We start from the raw sequence: 15,812 nt of genomic DNA, 5'->3' as shown, positions 1-15,812 counted from the left end.
TACCCCAGCCGCTACCTCCAGCGGGCCTCCAGCAGTGGCGATATCTTCACCAACCTCTCCCCCACCCGCCTCACCAGAGCCCACTCCGCAGAGTCCCTGGGTGACGAGCACTGCTAGCCCAGCGCGGGCAGAACGGCCTCTCCTTGTTCCTTCGATGGGGTGGCGCAGCGGTAGAGTTGCTGCCTCTTAGCGCCAGAGACCCAGGTTCAATCCTGACCACGGGTGCTGTCTGTACGGAGTTTGTACGTTCTCCCTGTGACCTGGTGGGTTTCTCCGGGTGCTCAGGTTTCCCCCCACACTCCAAAAACGTGCACGTTTTTAGATTAATTGGTTCCTGTAGAGTATACAATAGACTATAGACAATAGATAATAGGTGTAGGAGTTGGCCATTCGGCCCTTCGAGCCAGTACCGCCATTCACTGTGATCATGGCTGCTCATCCATAATCAGTGCCCCATTCCTGCCTTCTCCCCATATCCCTTGACTCTGCTATTTTTAAGAGCCCTATCTAACTCTCCCTGTAAATTGTCCCTAGTGTGTAGGATAGGGTTAGTGCATGGGAGATCATCAGGCAGCACAGCTGAAGGACCGGTTTCTGCACTGTATCTCTAAACTAAACTCAACTAAACTAATGTTAGCCTAAAGTCTTAAGGGGCAGCAAAAGACTACTCCTCAATATTTCCTCCCACCCCCCAAAAACGTACAGGTTTGTAGGTTAATTGGCTTCAGTAAAATTATAAATTATCCCTATTGTGTGTAGGATAGTGTTAGTGTGCGGGGACCGCTGGCTGGCGTGGATTCGGTGTGTGAGTGAGTGAGTGAGTGCGAGTGTGTGAGTGTGAGAGTGAGTGTGTACGAGTGAGTGTGAGTGCGAATGTGAGTGAGTGTGTATATGTGGATGACTGGGCTGTGCTTGTGTGCGGGAGTGAGTGTATATGAGTGTTAGTGTGCGTGAGAGTGTGTGTAAGTGTATGTGTGTGTGTAAGAGTGAGTGTGTATGTGTGAAAGACAGGGATTGTGTATATGTGTGGGTGAGTGTGTGGGAGTGTATGTGTGTGAGAGTGTGCATGTGTTAATAGTGTGTATGTTAGTGTGTGTGAGGGTGTGGGTGTGAGAGCTAGTGTGTGTGAGCGTGTGTGCGAATGCGCTTGTGTGTGTGTGTGTGTGTCAGTGTGCCTGTGTGTGTGTGTGTGTGTGTGTGCGCATGTGTGTGAGTCAGTGTGCCTGTGTGTGTGTGTGAGCGTGTGTGTGTGTGCATGTTTGTGTGTGAGCGTGTGTGCGCATGTGTGTGTGTAGTGTGCCTGTGTGTGTGTGTGTGTGTGTGTTCATGTGTGTGTGTGTGTGTGAGTGTGCCTGTGTGTGTGTGTGTGTGTGAGCGTGTGCATATGTGTGTGTGTGTGTGTGTGTGCATGTATGTGTGTGTGTGTGTGTATGTGTGTGTGCATGTGTGTAGTGTGCCTGTGTGTGTGTGTGTGTGTGTGTGCGTGTGTATGTGTGTTGGGTGTGTGTGTGTGTGTGTGTGTGTGTGTGTGTGTGTGTGTGTGTGTGTGTGTGTGTGTGTGTGTGTGTGTGTGTGTGTGTGTGTGTGTGTGTGTGTGTGTGTGTGTGTGTGTGTGTGTGTGTGTGTGTGTGTGTGTGTGTGTGTGTCAGTGTGCCTGTGTGTGATGTTGGGCCCAGGACATTAGCCAGAGGAGGTCATTCAGTGAAGCTCCAGTTCCCAGAGAAATCGAATGAAAGTGGGATTGGAGGCAAGGAGAGGATAGTGGAAGGAAGTGCGGGAAAGGGTCTGATTGAGATGGGTTCCAGGGAGTGGGAGTGTGAGTGCATTGAATACTATCCTCTCCTGATGTTTCATTGCCCACAGGCTGTGCAGAGATGAGGGCTGACTGTGGGAGATACAGGGGGAGTAGGTACTGGTTCACTAGTCAGGACAGTACAAGGAGGTGCGAAGGGTTAGCTCAGCATAGGCACCAGACTGAGGCCACGTGCAAATTGGAGGAACTGCACCTCAGATTTCGTTTGGGCAGCTTACAACCCAGCGGTATGAATATTGACTTCTCTAACTTGAAGTAACCCTTGCATCCCCTCTCTCACTGTCCCTCCCCCCTCCCTAATCGGTGTACTAGTTTCACTGTTGTCCCGGTGAGTTTCATTTTCTGTACAACTCGTTGTCACCTCGACCACAGCTAAGGCCCAAGAGAGGCATCAGTGCCAGAGACCCGGGTTCGATCCTGACTACGGGTGCTGTCTGTACGGAGTTTGTACATTTTCCACGCGACCCGCGTGAGTTTTTCCCCGGGATCTTCGGTTTCCTCCCACACTCCAAAGACGTACAGGTTTGTAGGCTAATTTACTTGTTATAAAGTGTGTAGGGTAGTGTCAACGTGCAGGTATCGCTGGTCGGCGCGGACTCGGTGGGCCGAAGGGTCTGTTTCCGCGCTGTATCTCTAAACTAAACTAACAATGGACCTCTTCCTTGATCATGTTTAAGAAGGAACTGCAGATGCTGGAAAAATCAAAGGTAGATAAAAATGCTTGGGAAATTCAGCGGGTGCAGCAGCATCTATGGAGCGAAGGAAATAGGCAACGTTTCAGGCCGAAACCCTTCTTCAGACTGATGTGGGGGAGGGGGAGGAGAAGAAAGGAGAAAGGAAGAGGAGGAGCCAGAGGGCTGAGGGAGAGCTGAGAAGGGGAGGAGACATCAAGGGCTACCGGATATTGGAGAATTCAATGTTCAAGCCACTAGGGTGCAGACTGCTCAAGCGGAATATGTGGTGCTGCTCCTCCAATTTCTGGTGGTGCTCACTCTGGCCATGGAGGAGGCCCAGGACAGAAAGGTCGGATTCGGAATGGGAGGGGGAGTTGAAGTGCTGAGCCACAGGGAGATCAGGTTGGTTAATGCAGACCGAGCGGAGGTGTTGGGCGAAACGATCGCCAAGCCTGTGCTTGGTATCACCTGCTGACATCTAGAACAGTGGATGCAGTAGATGAGGTTGTAGGATGTGCAGGTGAACCTCTTGTCGGACCTGGAACGACTGCTTGGGACCTTGAATGGAGTCGAGGGGGGAGGTAAAGCGACAGGTGTTGCATTTCTGGCGGTTGCAAGGGAAAGTGTCCGGGGAGGGGGTGGTGCGGGAGGGAAGGGAAGAATTGACAAGGGAGTTACGGAGGGAGTGGTCTTTGCGGAAAGCAGACATGGGGGGAGATGGGAAGATGTGGCGAGTGGTGGGGTCACGTTCGAGGTGGCGAAATGACGGAGGACTATTTGTTGTAAGTGACGGCTAGTGGGGAGAAAGGTGAGGACTAGGGGGACTCTGCCCTTGTTGTGAGTGGAGGGGGATGGGGAGGGAGAGCAGTGTTATGGGGTATTGAAGAGACCCTGGTGAGAGTCTCATCTATAGTAGCGGAGGGGAACCCCCGTTTACGAGGTATTGAAGAGACCCTAGTGAGAGCCTCATCTATAGTAGGGGAAGGGACACCTATTTCCTTCACTCCATAGATGCTGCCTCACCCGCTGAGTTTCTCCAGCATCTCTATTCCTTGATCATTGTTAGTTTTTTTGCATATCTTTCATTCATTTGTTCCATATCTCTCTATATCACCGTCTATACCTCTCGTTTCCCTCTCCCCAGACTCTCAGAGTTTCCCAAGGGTCTCGACCCGAAACGTCACCCATTCCTTTTTCTCCAGAGATGCTGCCTGAGCCACTGAGTCGCTCCACCACTCTGTGTCTATCTTCAGTTGAAGCCAGCATCTGCAGCTCCTTGCCACACAGAGAAACCCTTGTGCCGGTTGATAAACGAAAGCTTGATCCTGAGACGTCTTGCTTTTCATCAGCAGGGAACAATCCCACAGCTGCCCGCCGACGCTCAGCGCTTCATAGCAATTAACATCACTCGGCAGCAGATGGGCTGAGATTGTATTTACGGGATATAAATGGGTATGAGGCGGTGGATGAGGGGTGGCAGCAGCTGCGTGGCGGATTCAATTCAATTACCCTGGACTTCACACAGAGCCAACCTCTGCAGTTGACACTGCCAATCTCATCACCTCCAGCATCACGCAGTAACAAAAGCAAACTCAACGCTAGCATTTCTTTCAAGAGGGCTTGTATACAAAACCAGGGGTGTAATTTTGAGGCTGTAAGGCCACAGTTGGAATATTGTGAGCAATTCTGGGCACCGTATCTGAGGATGTGCTGGCTCTGGAGACGGTCTAGATCAGGGGTGGGGAACCTGCGGCCTTAAGGCTGCCTCCAGCCTTCTAGGCCATTAAGTGCAGCCTTGTGAATAAATCCAAATTTTGTAGAACAAATCCTTTTATTTTTATCAATATGTTTTTGTTCATCTTTTTATTATTTTTATTTTAATCTTAAAATTAACATATTTAAAATACCAAAGCGTAGAAGAAGATTATTTTGAAATAATCCACCCCGACTGACGGGCACAATTAAAACATTAGTAAGTCATGAGGGCTGTTTTAACACAATATTCAACATTTTGAAGTATATCTAATTGAAGTTTCTTGGATGCGGCCTTGTTAGATTACAGCTAACTTAATGCGGCATTCCGACCTGAAAAGGTTCCCCACCCCTAGACTAGATGATGAGTGCGTTAACATATGATGAGCGTTTGACAACAGACCAGGTGGATTCTACACAGGGTTTATGTTACACTAGAACCGGAAGGTCCACGGGAAAATGGTCCCCACCAAAACGAACGGGACTTGATCCCAGGAATGAGTGGGTGAACATACGATGAGCGTTTGACAGCACTGGGCCCCGACTCGCTGGTGTTTAGAAGGATGAGGGGTCCCCTCATTGGAAATTACCGAATAGTGAAAGGCCTGGATAGAGTGGATGTGGAGAGGATGTTTCCACTGGTGGGAGAGTCTAGGACCAGAGGCCACAGCCCTAGAATTAAAGGGCGCTCTTTTAGGAAGGAGATGAGGAGGAATTTTTTTAGTCAGAGGGTGGAATTCATTGCCACAGAAGGTTGTGTGGACTAAGTCGATGAATATTTTTAAGGCAGAGATGGACAGATTCTCGATTAGTACGGGGTTGCCAGGGGTTATGGGGAGGAGAATGAGGTTAAGAGGGGAAAATAGATCAGCCATGATTGAATGGTGGAGCAGACTTGATGGGCCTAATGGCTTGTATGAACTTAAAGGGCAGGTCAAGGCAACTGGACAGGAGAGGAGCCCCCAACATCAAGAGGTGGTCGAGATGCCTGTACTGGCAGGGGAGGGGGGGATGTGCTGATACCCCTGTACTGAGGGTAAAGGGAAGTTCTGTTGGGGCAGGTTTATATATATATCTCTGTACTGAGGGGGCAATGGGGAGAGAATGGGTGCTGGAGATACTTCGAGCGGCACGTTTACGCAGCGGTAGAGTTGCTGCCTTACAGCGCCATAGACTCTGGTTCGATCCTGACTTTGGCTGTTGTCTATACGTTCTCCCTGTGACCGCGTGGCCTTTCTCCGGGTGCTCGGGTTTCCTCCCACACTGGAGTGCTGGAGTAACTCAGCGGGTCAGGCGGGGGGGCATCGCTGGAGAAAATGGACGGGTCGGAACCCTTCTTCTGAAGAACCCTTCGACTGAAGAAGGGTCCTGACCCAAAACGCCACCCCTCCTTCCTTCATCTCTGGAGATGCTGCCTGGCCCCGCTGAGTTACTCCAGCATTTTGTGTCTATCTTCGATATAAACCAGCATCTGCAGTTCCTTCCCACACAAACGTCCAGCAACGGTGGTGTACGCTCACGTGTCGACAATATTCCCTTGTGCAGCGCGAGGCAATGGGATGAAGCAGCCTGAACCAGAATAATCGTCACCCTGGCAACAGCAGCAGACTGATTTTGTGAACCGCTATTGAATAAAAACTCGGCACACTGTGCACAGAGCCGCTTCCAGCTTCTCATTTCTGGTCTTTATTGTCAGCAGGAAGGGAGGAGAGGGCGGATTTAATGTGTCGCCCTGGCTTTCACGTGCGTTTTTCACACAGACAAGACATGAGCAGCCACAGACGGCAGCAAGCGGTCCTGAGACAGTCTCCATTAGTCTCGACCTTCAGCCCAACTTGACCACACCGGCCAACATGCCCCAGCTACACTAGACCTGCCCGCGCTTGACCCATATCCCTCCAAACCTGTCCTATCCATGTACCCGTCTAACTGTTGCTTAAACGTTGCCTCAACTACCTCCTCTGGCAGCTTGTTCCATACACCCACCACCCTTTGTGTGAAAAAGTTACCCCTCAGATTCCTATTAAATCTTTTCCCCTTCATTTAAGGATAAGGGGGAAATTTAAGGATCAGGGGAAAATCTTTTAGGACCGAGATGAGAAAAATATTTTTCACACAGAGAGAGGCGAATCTCTGGAATTCTCTGCCACAGAGGGTAGTTGAGGCCAGTTCATTGGTTATATTTAAGAGGGAGTTAGATGTGGCCCTTGTGGCTAAAGGGATCAGGGGGTATGGAGAGAAGGCAGGTACGGGATACTGAGTTGGCATGATCATATTGAATGGCGGTGCAGGCTCGAAGGGCTGAATGGCCTCTACTCCTGCACCTATTTTCTATGTTTCACTTTGAACCTATGTCCTCTGGTCCTCGATTCTCCTTCTCTGGGCAAGAGATTCTGTGCATCTACCCGATATATTCCTCTCATGATTTTATACACCTCTATAAGGTCAATTCCTCTCATTAGTTTGTACACATAGATGGGACTAATGCAGGGGATCGGGAGAACCAGCCTCTAATCCATGGCTTTGTGACTAATGCTGACTGTAGCGTTACCGCACTCACTCTAATAGGAGCACCATCTAAATTCCCACTGCAAAGATTAAAGAGAAAGGTCTATGGGCATGAATCTGGAGCTACGATAAAAAAACAATGTGAAATTGCTATCACGTCTGAGATAGATATATAACACTTCTGACTGAACCCCCAAAGTGCTGAGCCACTCAGCCAACTCCAGTAAAGATTATCGGGGATAGACACAGCGGGACAAGCAGCATCTCTGGAGGAAAAAGATGGGTTGGAACCCTTCTTCAGAAGAACCCATCGACCCTCTAGAGATCCGGCCTGTCACGCTGAGTTACAGTACTCCAGCATTTTGTCTCTATCTTCAGTGTAAACCAGCATCTGCAGTTCCTTCCCACACAAAGAGTATTGACGGCTGGGCTATTTGATCAAAAATGATCCTATGGAAGTAAATATTGAGAACACACAGACATGTAATAACAATAATACAATTGTAAGCTGCATTTCTACTGGTTCAGGGTACATCCACCCTTTCATAATTTATTTCAATATATACATATAATTAGTTCACAGCATATTTTCATACATTCATCAACACAGGTTCACATTAATATATTCAATGACGGTCCACTTTATAGTGACTTCAAAAAGCAACATCTACAGCTGATGGGATTCTGAATGGAAGCTGAGAGCGCAGGCAAGACTCAGCAGGTCGGGTAGCAACTGTGGAGCCGCGATCTGCCACAGTGTTCCAGTGTGTACAGCAGTGCCAGTGGGCACTGGGGCCGAGGCACTGGCACCATGTGTGGCTGAACCATCGAACGCCAGGCCCACTGATCCGGGTAAGAGGCTCCATCCATTCCCGCCACCCCCACCCCACCCCTATCCACCCTCCCACAGCACCGTGTCCCAATGCACCCCCACCCCACCACCCCCCCACCACACCCCGCACTCGTGAGTAAGGCAAGGCAGTGCCTTTACCACCTCAGGCAATTGAGGAAATTCAGAGTGTCTCCGAGGATCCTCCAGTGCTTCTACGCAGCGGCGGTGGAAAGCATCTTGTCCGGGAACATTACCATCTGGTTTTGGAATTGCTCTGCCAAGGACAAGAAGGCTCTGCAGAGAGTAGTGCGTTCGGCCGAACGCACTATGGGAACTTCACTCACCCCCCTGCAGGAACTATACAACCGGAGGTGCAACTCCAGAGCCAACAATATCATGAGAGACCCCTTCCACCCCTGCAACAGACTGTTCCAGCTGCTACGGTCAGGCAAACGCCTCCGTTGCCATGCGGTGAGAACGGAGAGGTTGAGAAGGAGTTTCTTCCCAGAGGCCATTCGGACTGTAAACGCCTATCTCACCAGGGACTAACTTTACTGAACGTTTTTCCTTCCATTATTTATTATGTAAAATAATATGTGTGTTATGATTGTGTTTATAGTTTGTTTGGTTGTTTTGTTGTTTGTCTTTTGCACAAAAGTCCGCGAGCATTTGCCACTTTCATTTCACTGCACATCTCGTATGTGTATGTGACAAATAAACTTGACTTGAATTGTCCCCCAACTAGGGTTTGCCAACTTTCTCACTCCCAAATAAGGGACAAAAGGTCAAACTAAGGGACAATTTCCCGACGGCAATTCGTTGACCGACTGGTCCGTGGCTGGGTGAATGATGAGTTGCCCCGGGTGCTGGACTGCACACAAAGCCCAGCTAATTATATGCTTTAATTTCAAGTCATCTAAGTAAGATTGTTTCATATTTGTTTCAGAATGCTTCAATCTACGATAACTGAACATTTCTTTCAGTTCTCTTAATTTTTAAGACGGTTATGGCCATTTGACTGTCCTCGATCACAGCTATTGTGTTAAGTCAATGGAAAAGCAATAGGGATCAAGATGCTAATTTCCGAGTATGAAAATGGCCATAACATTTTTAATACTGGAGATATGAAAGTGAATTGGGTGTCAAATTAAACTTCTTTTTATGCTTTATCTGATGGGATAAGTTACAGACTTGATTTTTTAAATCTCAAAATGTTGTAACATTGCTCCACTTTGTCCTGCCCCACTTCCCTTCATGCTTTCCCTCCTCCCTCCCCCTCTTACAATCAGACTGATGGAGGTCCCAAACCGAAACGTCACCTGTCCATGTTCTCCAGAGATGCTGCCTGACCTGCTGAGTTCCTCCAGCACTTTTGTTTGTAAACCAGCATTTGCAGTTCCTTGTTCCGACACACCGTGTAAACAATGCTGGGTGGAAATGGTCCCCAGTGAAGCATGTCCTCCATAGGTTGAACGCTGGCGGCGACAGTGCCCTCTGAGACGAGGCTGGCATGAGGGGGGGGCGGGCAGGGGTGAGGAGAGGCGGCAGAGGGCGAGGGGTAGAGGGAATGGGATTCCCTGGGAGCAGGGAATGCCCTCTCCCACCAGCCGCTGCGTTACCTTCATCTCCGGCACGGTCTTCCCGTGAGTCTGGCTGTCGGATCGGCCTAGGACGCGGATGTTGCCCGCGGGGAACGGGCCGGAACTTCACGGGAAGCAGCGTGGGGTGGGGAGGGGGACGCAGCGTAAAACGGCGACGGATACAAACGTTGGACTCTGCTGAAGGGATGAGTTCAGAACCTGTTGAAGAGAGAAGGAGCCATTTTACTGTCAGGGTGAAACACATAAAGTTAACGGAGATTGAACCAGCCCGCTCGATATTTACGGTCTGCCGCAGCGTGGGAGGAAACCGGGGCACCCGGAGAAAACCCACGCTGGTCACGGGGAGAGCGTACCAGCTTCGTAAAGGCAGCACCGGAGGTCGGGGTCGAACCCGGGTCTCTGGCGCTGTGAGGCAGCAACTCTACCGCTGCGCCACCCAAATGGCAAGAGATAAGCAACAAAAATAGGTAGCGGAACGTGGGCCCTTTTTTCATCCATTTCAGTAACCCGACCCGACCCGACCCACAGTGTAATCAACGTTGCGGGGGAACAGTTTGTGTTAATATATTAAAATTCTGAAAATGAGGAGAAGATTTTTACCAAATAACTTTGATTTTTACGAGGATGTTTCCGTAACCGGCTTCCGTCTCCGCACTAGTATCTTTGCTCCGCTACGGGATCTTTGGTGCGGAGACGGAAACCGGTTACGGAAATGGGGCCGAAAATTACCCACGAATCTGCCCATGACCCCGTACTACGTCTTTTTCGTCGAGTGGACCATCTTGCTCGCTGTAGGATCTTTGAGAACAACGACCGGAACGTGCCCTGGTAGGCCTGACTCGCCCCACAGGCCTCCCAAGGGACGGGCGGTGATGCCGGGCGGTGACGCCTGCCTCGGTTGAAGGAGCCTCAGAGGTGGCGGCGGTGGGGGCCTCGGTGGCAGTGGGGCCTTGAGGTCGATGAGCGTGAGGGGAAGACGATGGGGACCTGGCGTGGGGGGACCGCTGTGAGGGAGAGTGGGACAACGAAGGGGACCCAGTGTGGGGGTGGGGACTCTAGTTTAGAATCCTCTGCCCAGGGGATAAGTCTGTGTTTGTTTGTTCATTTGTTACAGTGAAGCCGCTGTACACACGGCAGCCAGACAACAGTCGCTTGTCTTTGCCATTTTGTTTTCACTTTTAACTTCGAGTTTTTGTGTACCTTGTGTGTTGTGATTGTCGGCAGACCGATTTCCCTCTGGGGATGAATAAAGACATACCGTATCAGTGCACCAGCGGTTTGTGGTGGTGCCCTGGCCGTGGTGCGGAGCTTCTCTTTCTATCACCCGGGGCACCCGGAGAAAACCCACGGTGAGAACGTGCAAGCTCCGTACAGACAGCACCTGAGGTCAGGATCGAACCTGGGTCCCTGGCCCTGTGAGGCAGCAGCTCTACCCATGCCCCAAGTGCACTGGGCGTTTGTGGTGGGGGGGGGGGGGGGGGGGGGGGGAGGTGGGTGGTGAGTGGGAGCTGCCCTTTGCTCACCCTTCACTGCTGAAGGTCCTTGCAGAAGCTGAGCTGGGAGAGGGATTTCCTGATGGACGGGGTGTTGATGTCTGTCCTGTCCAGTGCCAGCAGCCGGCTGTGCAGGATCGCCCACTTCAGGCCCACCATGCTGACCAGCAGCGGCCCCATCCGGCCCCTGTGGGTGGCTTGGCTGGAGTCAGTCGTCACGGAGACATGGAACGCATCCTTCCTTTGTTCCCACACTCCAGCTGTAGGGAAAGGTCAACGTTCAAGAGGAACAGGAGCAGAATTAGGCCATTCGGCCCATCAAGTCTACATTACCATTCAATCATGGCTGATCTTTCTATCAGCCACGATCAGTACACAAACCAACCTCCCTTCCACTGACTCCATTTACACCTCATGCTGCCTCGGCAAGGCCAGCAGCATCATCAAGGACCAGTCGCACCCCGGCCACTCCCTCTCCCATCGGGCAAAAGGTACGGAAATGTGAAAACGCACACCTCCAGATTCAGGGGCAGTTTCTTCCCAGCTGTTATCAGGCAACTGAATCATCCCACCACAACCAGAGAGCAGCGCTGAACTACTATCTACCTCATTGGTGACCCTCAGATTCTCAGTTTCTTTAAGGAACTGCAGATGCTGGAACAATCGAAGGTAGACATAAATGCTGGAGAAACTCAGCGGGTGAGGCAGCATCTATGGAGCGAAGGAATGGGTGACGTTTCGGCTCGAGACTCTACTTCAGACCTTCAGTCTGAGAAAGGGTCTCGACCCTAAACTTCACCCATTCCTTCGGTCCATAGATGCTGCCTCACCCGCTGAGTTTCTCCAGCATTTTTGTCTACCTCAGATTTTCTTTGATCGGGCTTTGCTGACTTTACCTTAAACTAAATGTTATTCCATTCCCATGTATCTATACACTGTAAATGGCTCGATTGTCATCGTGTAATGTCTTTCTGCTGAGTTAGCACGCAATAAAAGCTTTACCCCGGTACACGTGACAATAAACCGTGGACTTGGTGGGCCGAAGGGCCTGTTTCCGCACTGAATCTCTAAAGTCTACACACTGATGCAACACAAGGGCAACACAAGGGCCATTCAGGCCAGCAATGGCCTATCCCATCTTCTCACCGTAGACTTGAGACTTTTTCAATTTACTGTTGGTTACGAATGACACCAATATAGACAATAGGTGCAGGCCATTCGGCCCTTCGAGCCAGCACCGGCTGATCATCCACATTCGGTACCCCGTTCCTGCCTTCTCTCCATATTCCCTGACTGTTATCTTTAAGAACTCTATCTAACTCTCTCTTGAAAGCATCCAGAGAATTGGCCTCCACTGCCTTCTGAGGCAGAGAATTCCACAGATTCACAACTCTCTGGGTAAAAAAGTGATTCCTCGTCTCCGTTCTAAATGGGGTGCTTACCCCTTATTCTTAAACTGTGTGGCCCCTGGTTCTGGACTCCCCCAACATCGGGAACACGTTTCCTGCCTCTAGTGTGTCCAAACCCTTAACAATCTTATATGTTTCAATGAGATACCCTCTCATCCTTCTAAACTCCAGAGTGGACAAGCCCAGCTGCTCCATTAATAATCTTCTATATTTCAATAAGATCCCCTCTGTTTCTTCCCAGCAGTTATCAGGCAACTGAATCATCTTACCACAACTAGAGAACTATCTATTTATTTATTTAAGAAGGAAGTGCAAATGCTGGAAAATCGAAGGTAGACAAAAGTGCTGGAGAAACTCAGCGGGTGCAGCAGCATCTATGGAGCAAAGGAAATAGGCGACGTTTCGGGCCGAAACCCTTCTTCAGACTATCTACCTCATTGGTGAACCTCGGACTATCTTCGATCGGATGTTACTTGCTTTACCTTGCACTAAACAACTGAAGAAGGGTTTCGACCCGAAACATCTCCTATTTCCTTCGCTCCATAGATGCTGCTGCACCCGCTGAGTTTCTCCAGCACTTTTTGTCTACCTTTGATTATCCAGCATCTGCAGTTCCTTGTTAAACACTAAACAACATTATTCCCTTATCTCGTATCTATACATTGTAAATGTATTGCCCATTGGGACCGAGTGGGGCTGGTGGTGATGTTGGTACTCACTGGCGGATGCGGTGATAGGGCCGGGGCTACGAGCCAGCTCCACGAGCAGCCCAGGGTAGGCCGGGTGCAGGAGGTAGAGGCGGTACTGGCCGTCCCGCTCAGAGTCGCCCCCCGGAGGCTGTGAGTGAATAGAGAGGAACATGCTTAAGGAGCAGCACAGTGGCGCAGCGAAGCCTGTAGTCAGGATCGAACCCGGGTCCCTGGCGCTGTGAGGCAGCAGCTCTACCGCTGCGCGACTGTTCGCACGTTCTCCCCATGACCTGTGTAGCTTTTCTCCCAGATCTCTGGTTTCCTCCCACATGTCAAAGACGTACAGGTTTGTAGGTTAGTTTTTTTAGGTTTTTCTTTAGTTTAGAGGTACAGCGTGGAAAAAGGCCCTTCAGCCCTTCTGCGCCATGAGAGCCCAGAGCACGCGCTGCAGACTCACACACCTCCCAAGGCACAGAGACCTGCTGCTGCCCACCAGCATAGACACAAAATAAGTAACTCAGCGGGACAGGCAGCATCAATGGAGAGAAGGAATGGGTGACGTTTCGGGTCGAGACCCTTCTTTAGACCGACCCGAAACGTCACCCATTCCTTCTCACCAGAGATGCTGCCTGTGTCCCCAATGTCGGTCGCCATCAGGCACCAGAGACTCTGGCCCAGCGAGGGGGGGTCCAACCGGTCCCCTCCCCAGGGAGGGCCACTAGGCATCCGCGAGGCTCATGTACAGGGATCAGAGTCATTCACCCAGGCAGAAGGGCTGCTCCTCTTCCCACTCCCTGCCCCCTCCTGCAGGGACCGGCTCCTCTCCTGTGCCACTCCCCACCGTGGAGCCGCGCCCCACAGCAGAGCGGCCCACCTTAGGGTGGAGATGACACGCCCTCACTCCCCACGGCAGAGCTGCCCTACCTACGATCCCCACGGTGGAGCTGCCACGCCCGCACTCCCCACAGTGGAATTGCCCCACCCACACTCCCCACGGTGGAGCTGCTCCACCCCTGCTCCCCACAGTGGAGTTGCCTCGTACATAATCCCCACGGCGGAGCTACACTACCCACACTCCCCACGGTGGAGCTGACCCACCCACACTCCCCATGATAATCGCATGATAAACTACCAAATCGTTGCAAACACCTTTCTTTGAGTTGAATTGAACTGAGAGATACAGCGTGGAAACAGGCCCTTCGGCCCACTGAGTCCATGCCGACCATCGATCGACCCATTCACACTAGGGGGTCAATGTACAGAGGGCCAATTAACCTACGAACCTGCACGTCTTTGGGATGTAGGATGTGAGCAGAGCGACTGGAGGAAACCTAAGGGGTCACAGGGAGAACATGCAAACTCCACACAGGCAGCACCTATGACCTTCAGGTAGGGACCCTGCCGGCCTTACCCGCTTTGGCCGATCTGTGACGACGGACTCACCAACATGATCGGCCCTCAACTATCAGCTGAAAGGCCCAACAAGCCCCTCCATCCAAGAATAACTGAAGACAGACACAAAATGCTGGAGTACCTCAGCGGGACAGGCAACATCTCTGGATAGAAGGAATGGGTGAACTCCCGGGATGGCGGGACTGACATATGACGACATACAATGGGCTTGTATTCATTGGAATTTAGAAGGATGAGATGGGATCTTATAGAAACATAAAATTCTTAAGGGATTGGACCGGCCAGATACAGGAAAAATTTTCCCGATGTTGGGGGAGTCCAGAACCAGGGGTCACAGTTTAAGAATAAGGGGTTAATTCAGGACTGAGATGAGGAAAAACCTTTTCACCCAGAGAGGGTGTGAATCTGTGGAATTCTCTGCCACAGAAGGCAGTGGAGGCCAATTCACTGGATGTTTTCGAGAGAGAATTAGATCTAGCTCTTGGGGCTAACGGAATCAAGGAATATGGGGAGAAAGCAGGAACGGGGTACTGATTTTGAATGATCAGCCACGATCATATTGAATGACGGTGCTGGCTCAAAGGGCCGAATGGCCTACTCCTGCACCTATTGTCTATGTTTCTATGAGCTTTCTTCAGACTGAGTCAGCGGTGAGGGACACTAGAGATATGGAAGGGTAAGAAGTGGAAACAACATCAACGTCAGTGTGGGAATGGGGGGGTAACTGGAGATTGACTTGGACCACCAGAAGCAAGGAGCCCGCTCCCTCATGGTTCCCCTCCACTCACCGAAGGCTTTGCTCGGCATTCTCCGGCCCAGAACAGGAATGCTGACCTCCCGTCAGGCAGGGGTACCGAGGCTGCCTCCGATCCCTGGCTCCGGCAGTCCAGCTCCGCAGCCCACAGCTCCTGGCCCGAGCTCCCATCGATGATCAGACTCTATTGGAAACAAAAAACACTGTTAGACAAAGATAGACACAAAAAGATGCAGTAACTCAGCGGGCAGGCAGCATCTCTGGAGAGAAGCAATGGGCGACGTTTTGGGTTGAGACGTCTTAAGAAATGGCTCGGCCCGAAACGTCACCCATTCCTACTCTCCAGAGATGCTGCCTGTCCTGCTGAGTCACTCCAGTTTTTTGTGTAGATAGATAGGTATGCCATTTATTGTCACTATACATGTACAGTGAAACTGAAAGCTGCTCGTACTCAGTGCATACATACAATTTAGCACAAAAAACAAGAAACAGAAAAAACAAAAAACAGAAGGGAGAGGGGGGGGGGGGGGGGCATAGGTGCACAAATTCTACGGCGCTACATACATATATACAGATGGAAGTCCGTGTTGGGCGGTTTCAGTGCATGTGTGAATTTACAATTTATAGTAGATAGGTAATTCTCGGAAAGTGCAACTATTCCTGACATCACTATTTCAACGGGATTTTTGCACCTATAGCGCCATTTATTCCAGAGGGCAGCAGGTCGAACAGTCCAAACGCAGGATGGGAGCTGTCTTTGATGATCTTCTTTGCCCTGCTAAGGCAGCATCCCTGGAGTAGAAGGAATAGGTGACCATTTCAGGGAGGGGAGAGAAACATCATCCAATGATCTCTCCAGAGCTGTCTGGTTACC

General features: G+C 50.8%; 2 protein-coding genes across 3 annotated transcripts in view; one reads left to right on the top strand and one right to left on the bottom strand.

The window, feature by feature from the left end:
- LOC129713753 (germ cell-specific gene 1-like protein) overlaps positions 1-1,262 on the top strand; it is a 9,024-nt gene extending 7,762 nt beyond the window's left edge. For both annotated transcript variants that reach the window (XM_055663032.1, XM_055663031.1), the window contains exon 6: positions 1-1,262. This exon is cut by the window's left edge and continues 166 nt beyond it. In XM_055663032.1, the coding sequence (XP_055519007.1) occupies positions 1-117 (117 nt within the window). In that variant the 3' untranslated portion in view covers positions 118-1,262.
- A 6,453-nt stretch (positions 1,263-7,715) lies between these two features.
- The window catches only part of fam234b (family with sequence similarity 234 member B), a 47,990-nt gene continuing 39,893 nt past the window's right edge, over positions 7,716-15,812 (bottom strand). Inside the window, exons 10-13 of the mRNA XM_055663029.1 lie at positions 14,973-15,122; positions 12,802-12,919; positions 10,704-10,933; positions 7,716-9,378 (exon numbers count right to left, since the gene is read on the bottom strand). Of these exons, the coding sequence (XP_055519004.1) occupies positions 10,707-10,933; positions 12,802-12,919; positions 14,973-15,122 (495 nt within the window). The 3' untranslated portion in view covers positions 7,716-9,378; positions 10,704-10,706. The remainder of the gene's footprint in view (positions 9,379-10,703; positions 10,934-12,801; positions 12,920-14,972; positions 15,123-15,812) is intronic.

The sequence above is a fragment of the Leucoraja erinacea genome, chromosome 37 (assembly GCF_028641065.1).
Source record: "Leucoraja erinacea ecotype New England chromosome 37, Leri_hhj_1, whole genome shotgun sequence".
Taxonomy (NCBI): domain Eukaryota; kingdom Metazoa; phylum Chordata; class Chondrichthyes; order Rajiformes; family Rajidae; genus Leucoraja; species Leucoraja erinaceus.
This window is presented reverse-complemented; position numbering and strand designations above follow the sequence as displayed.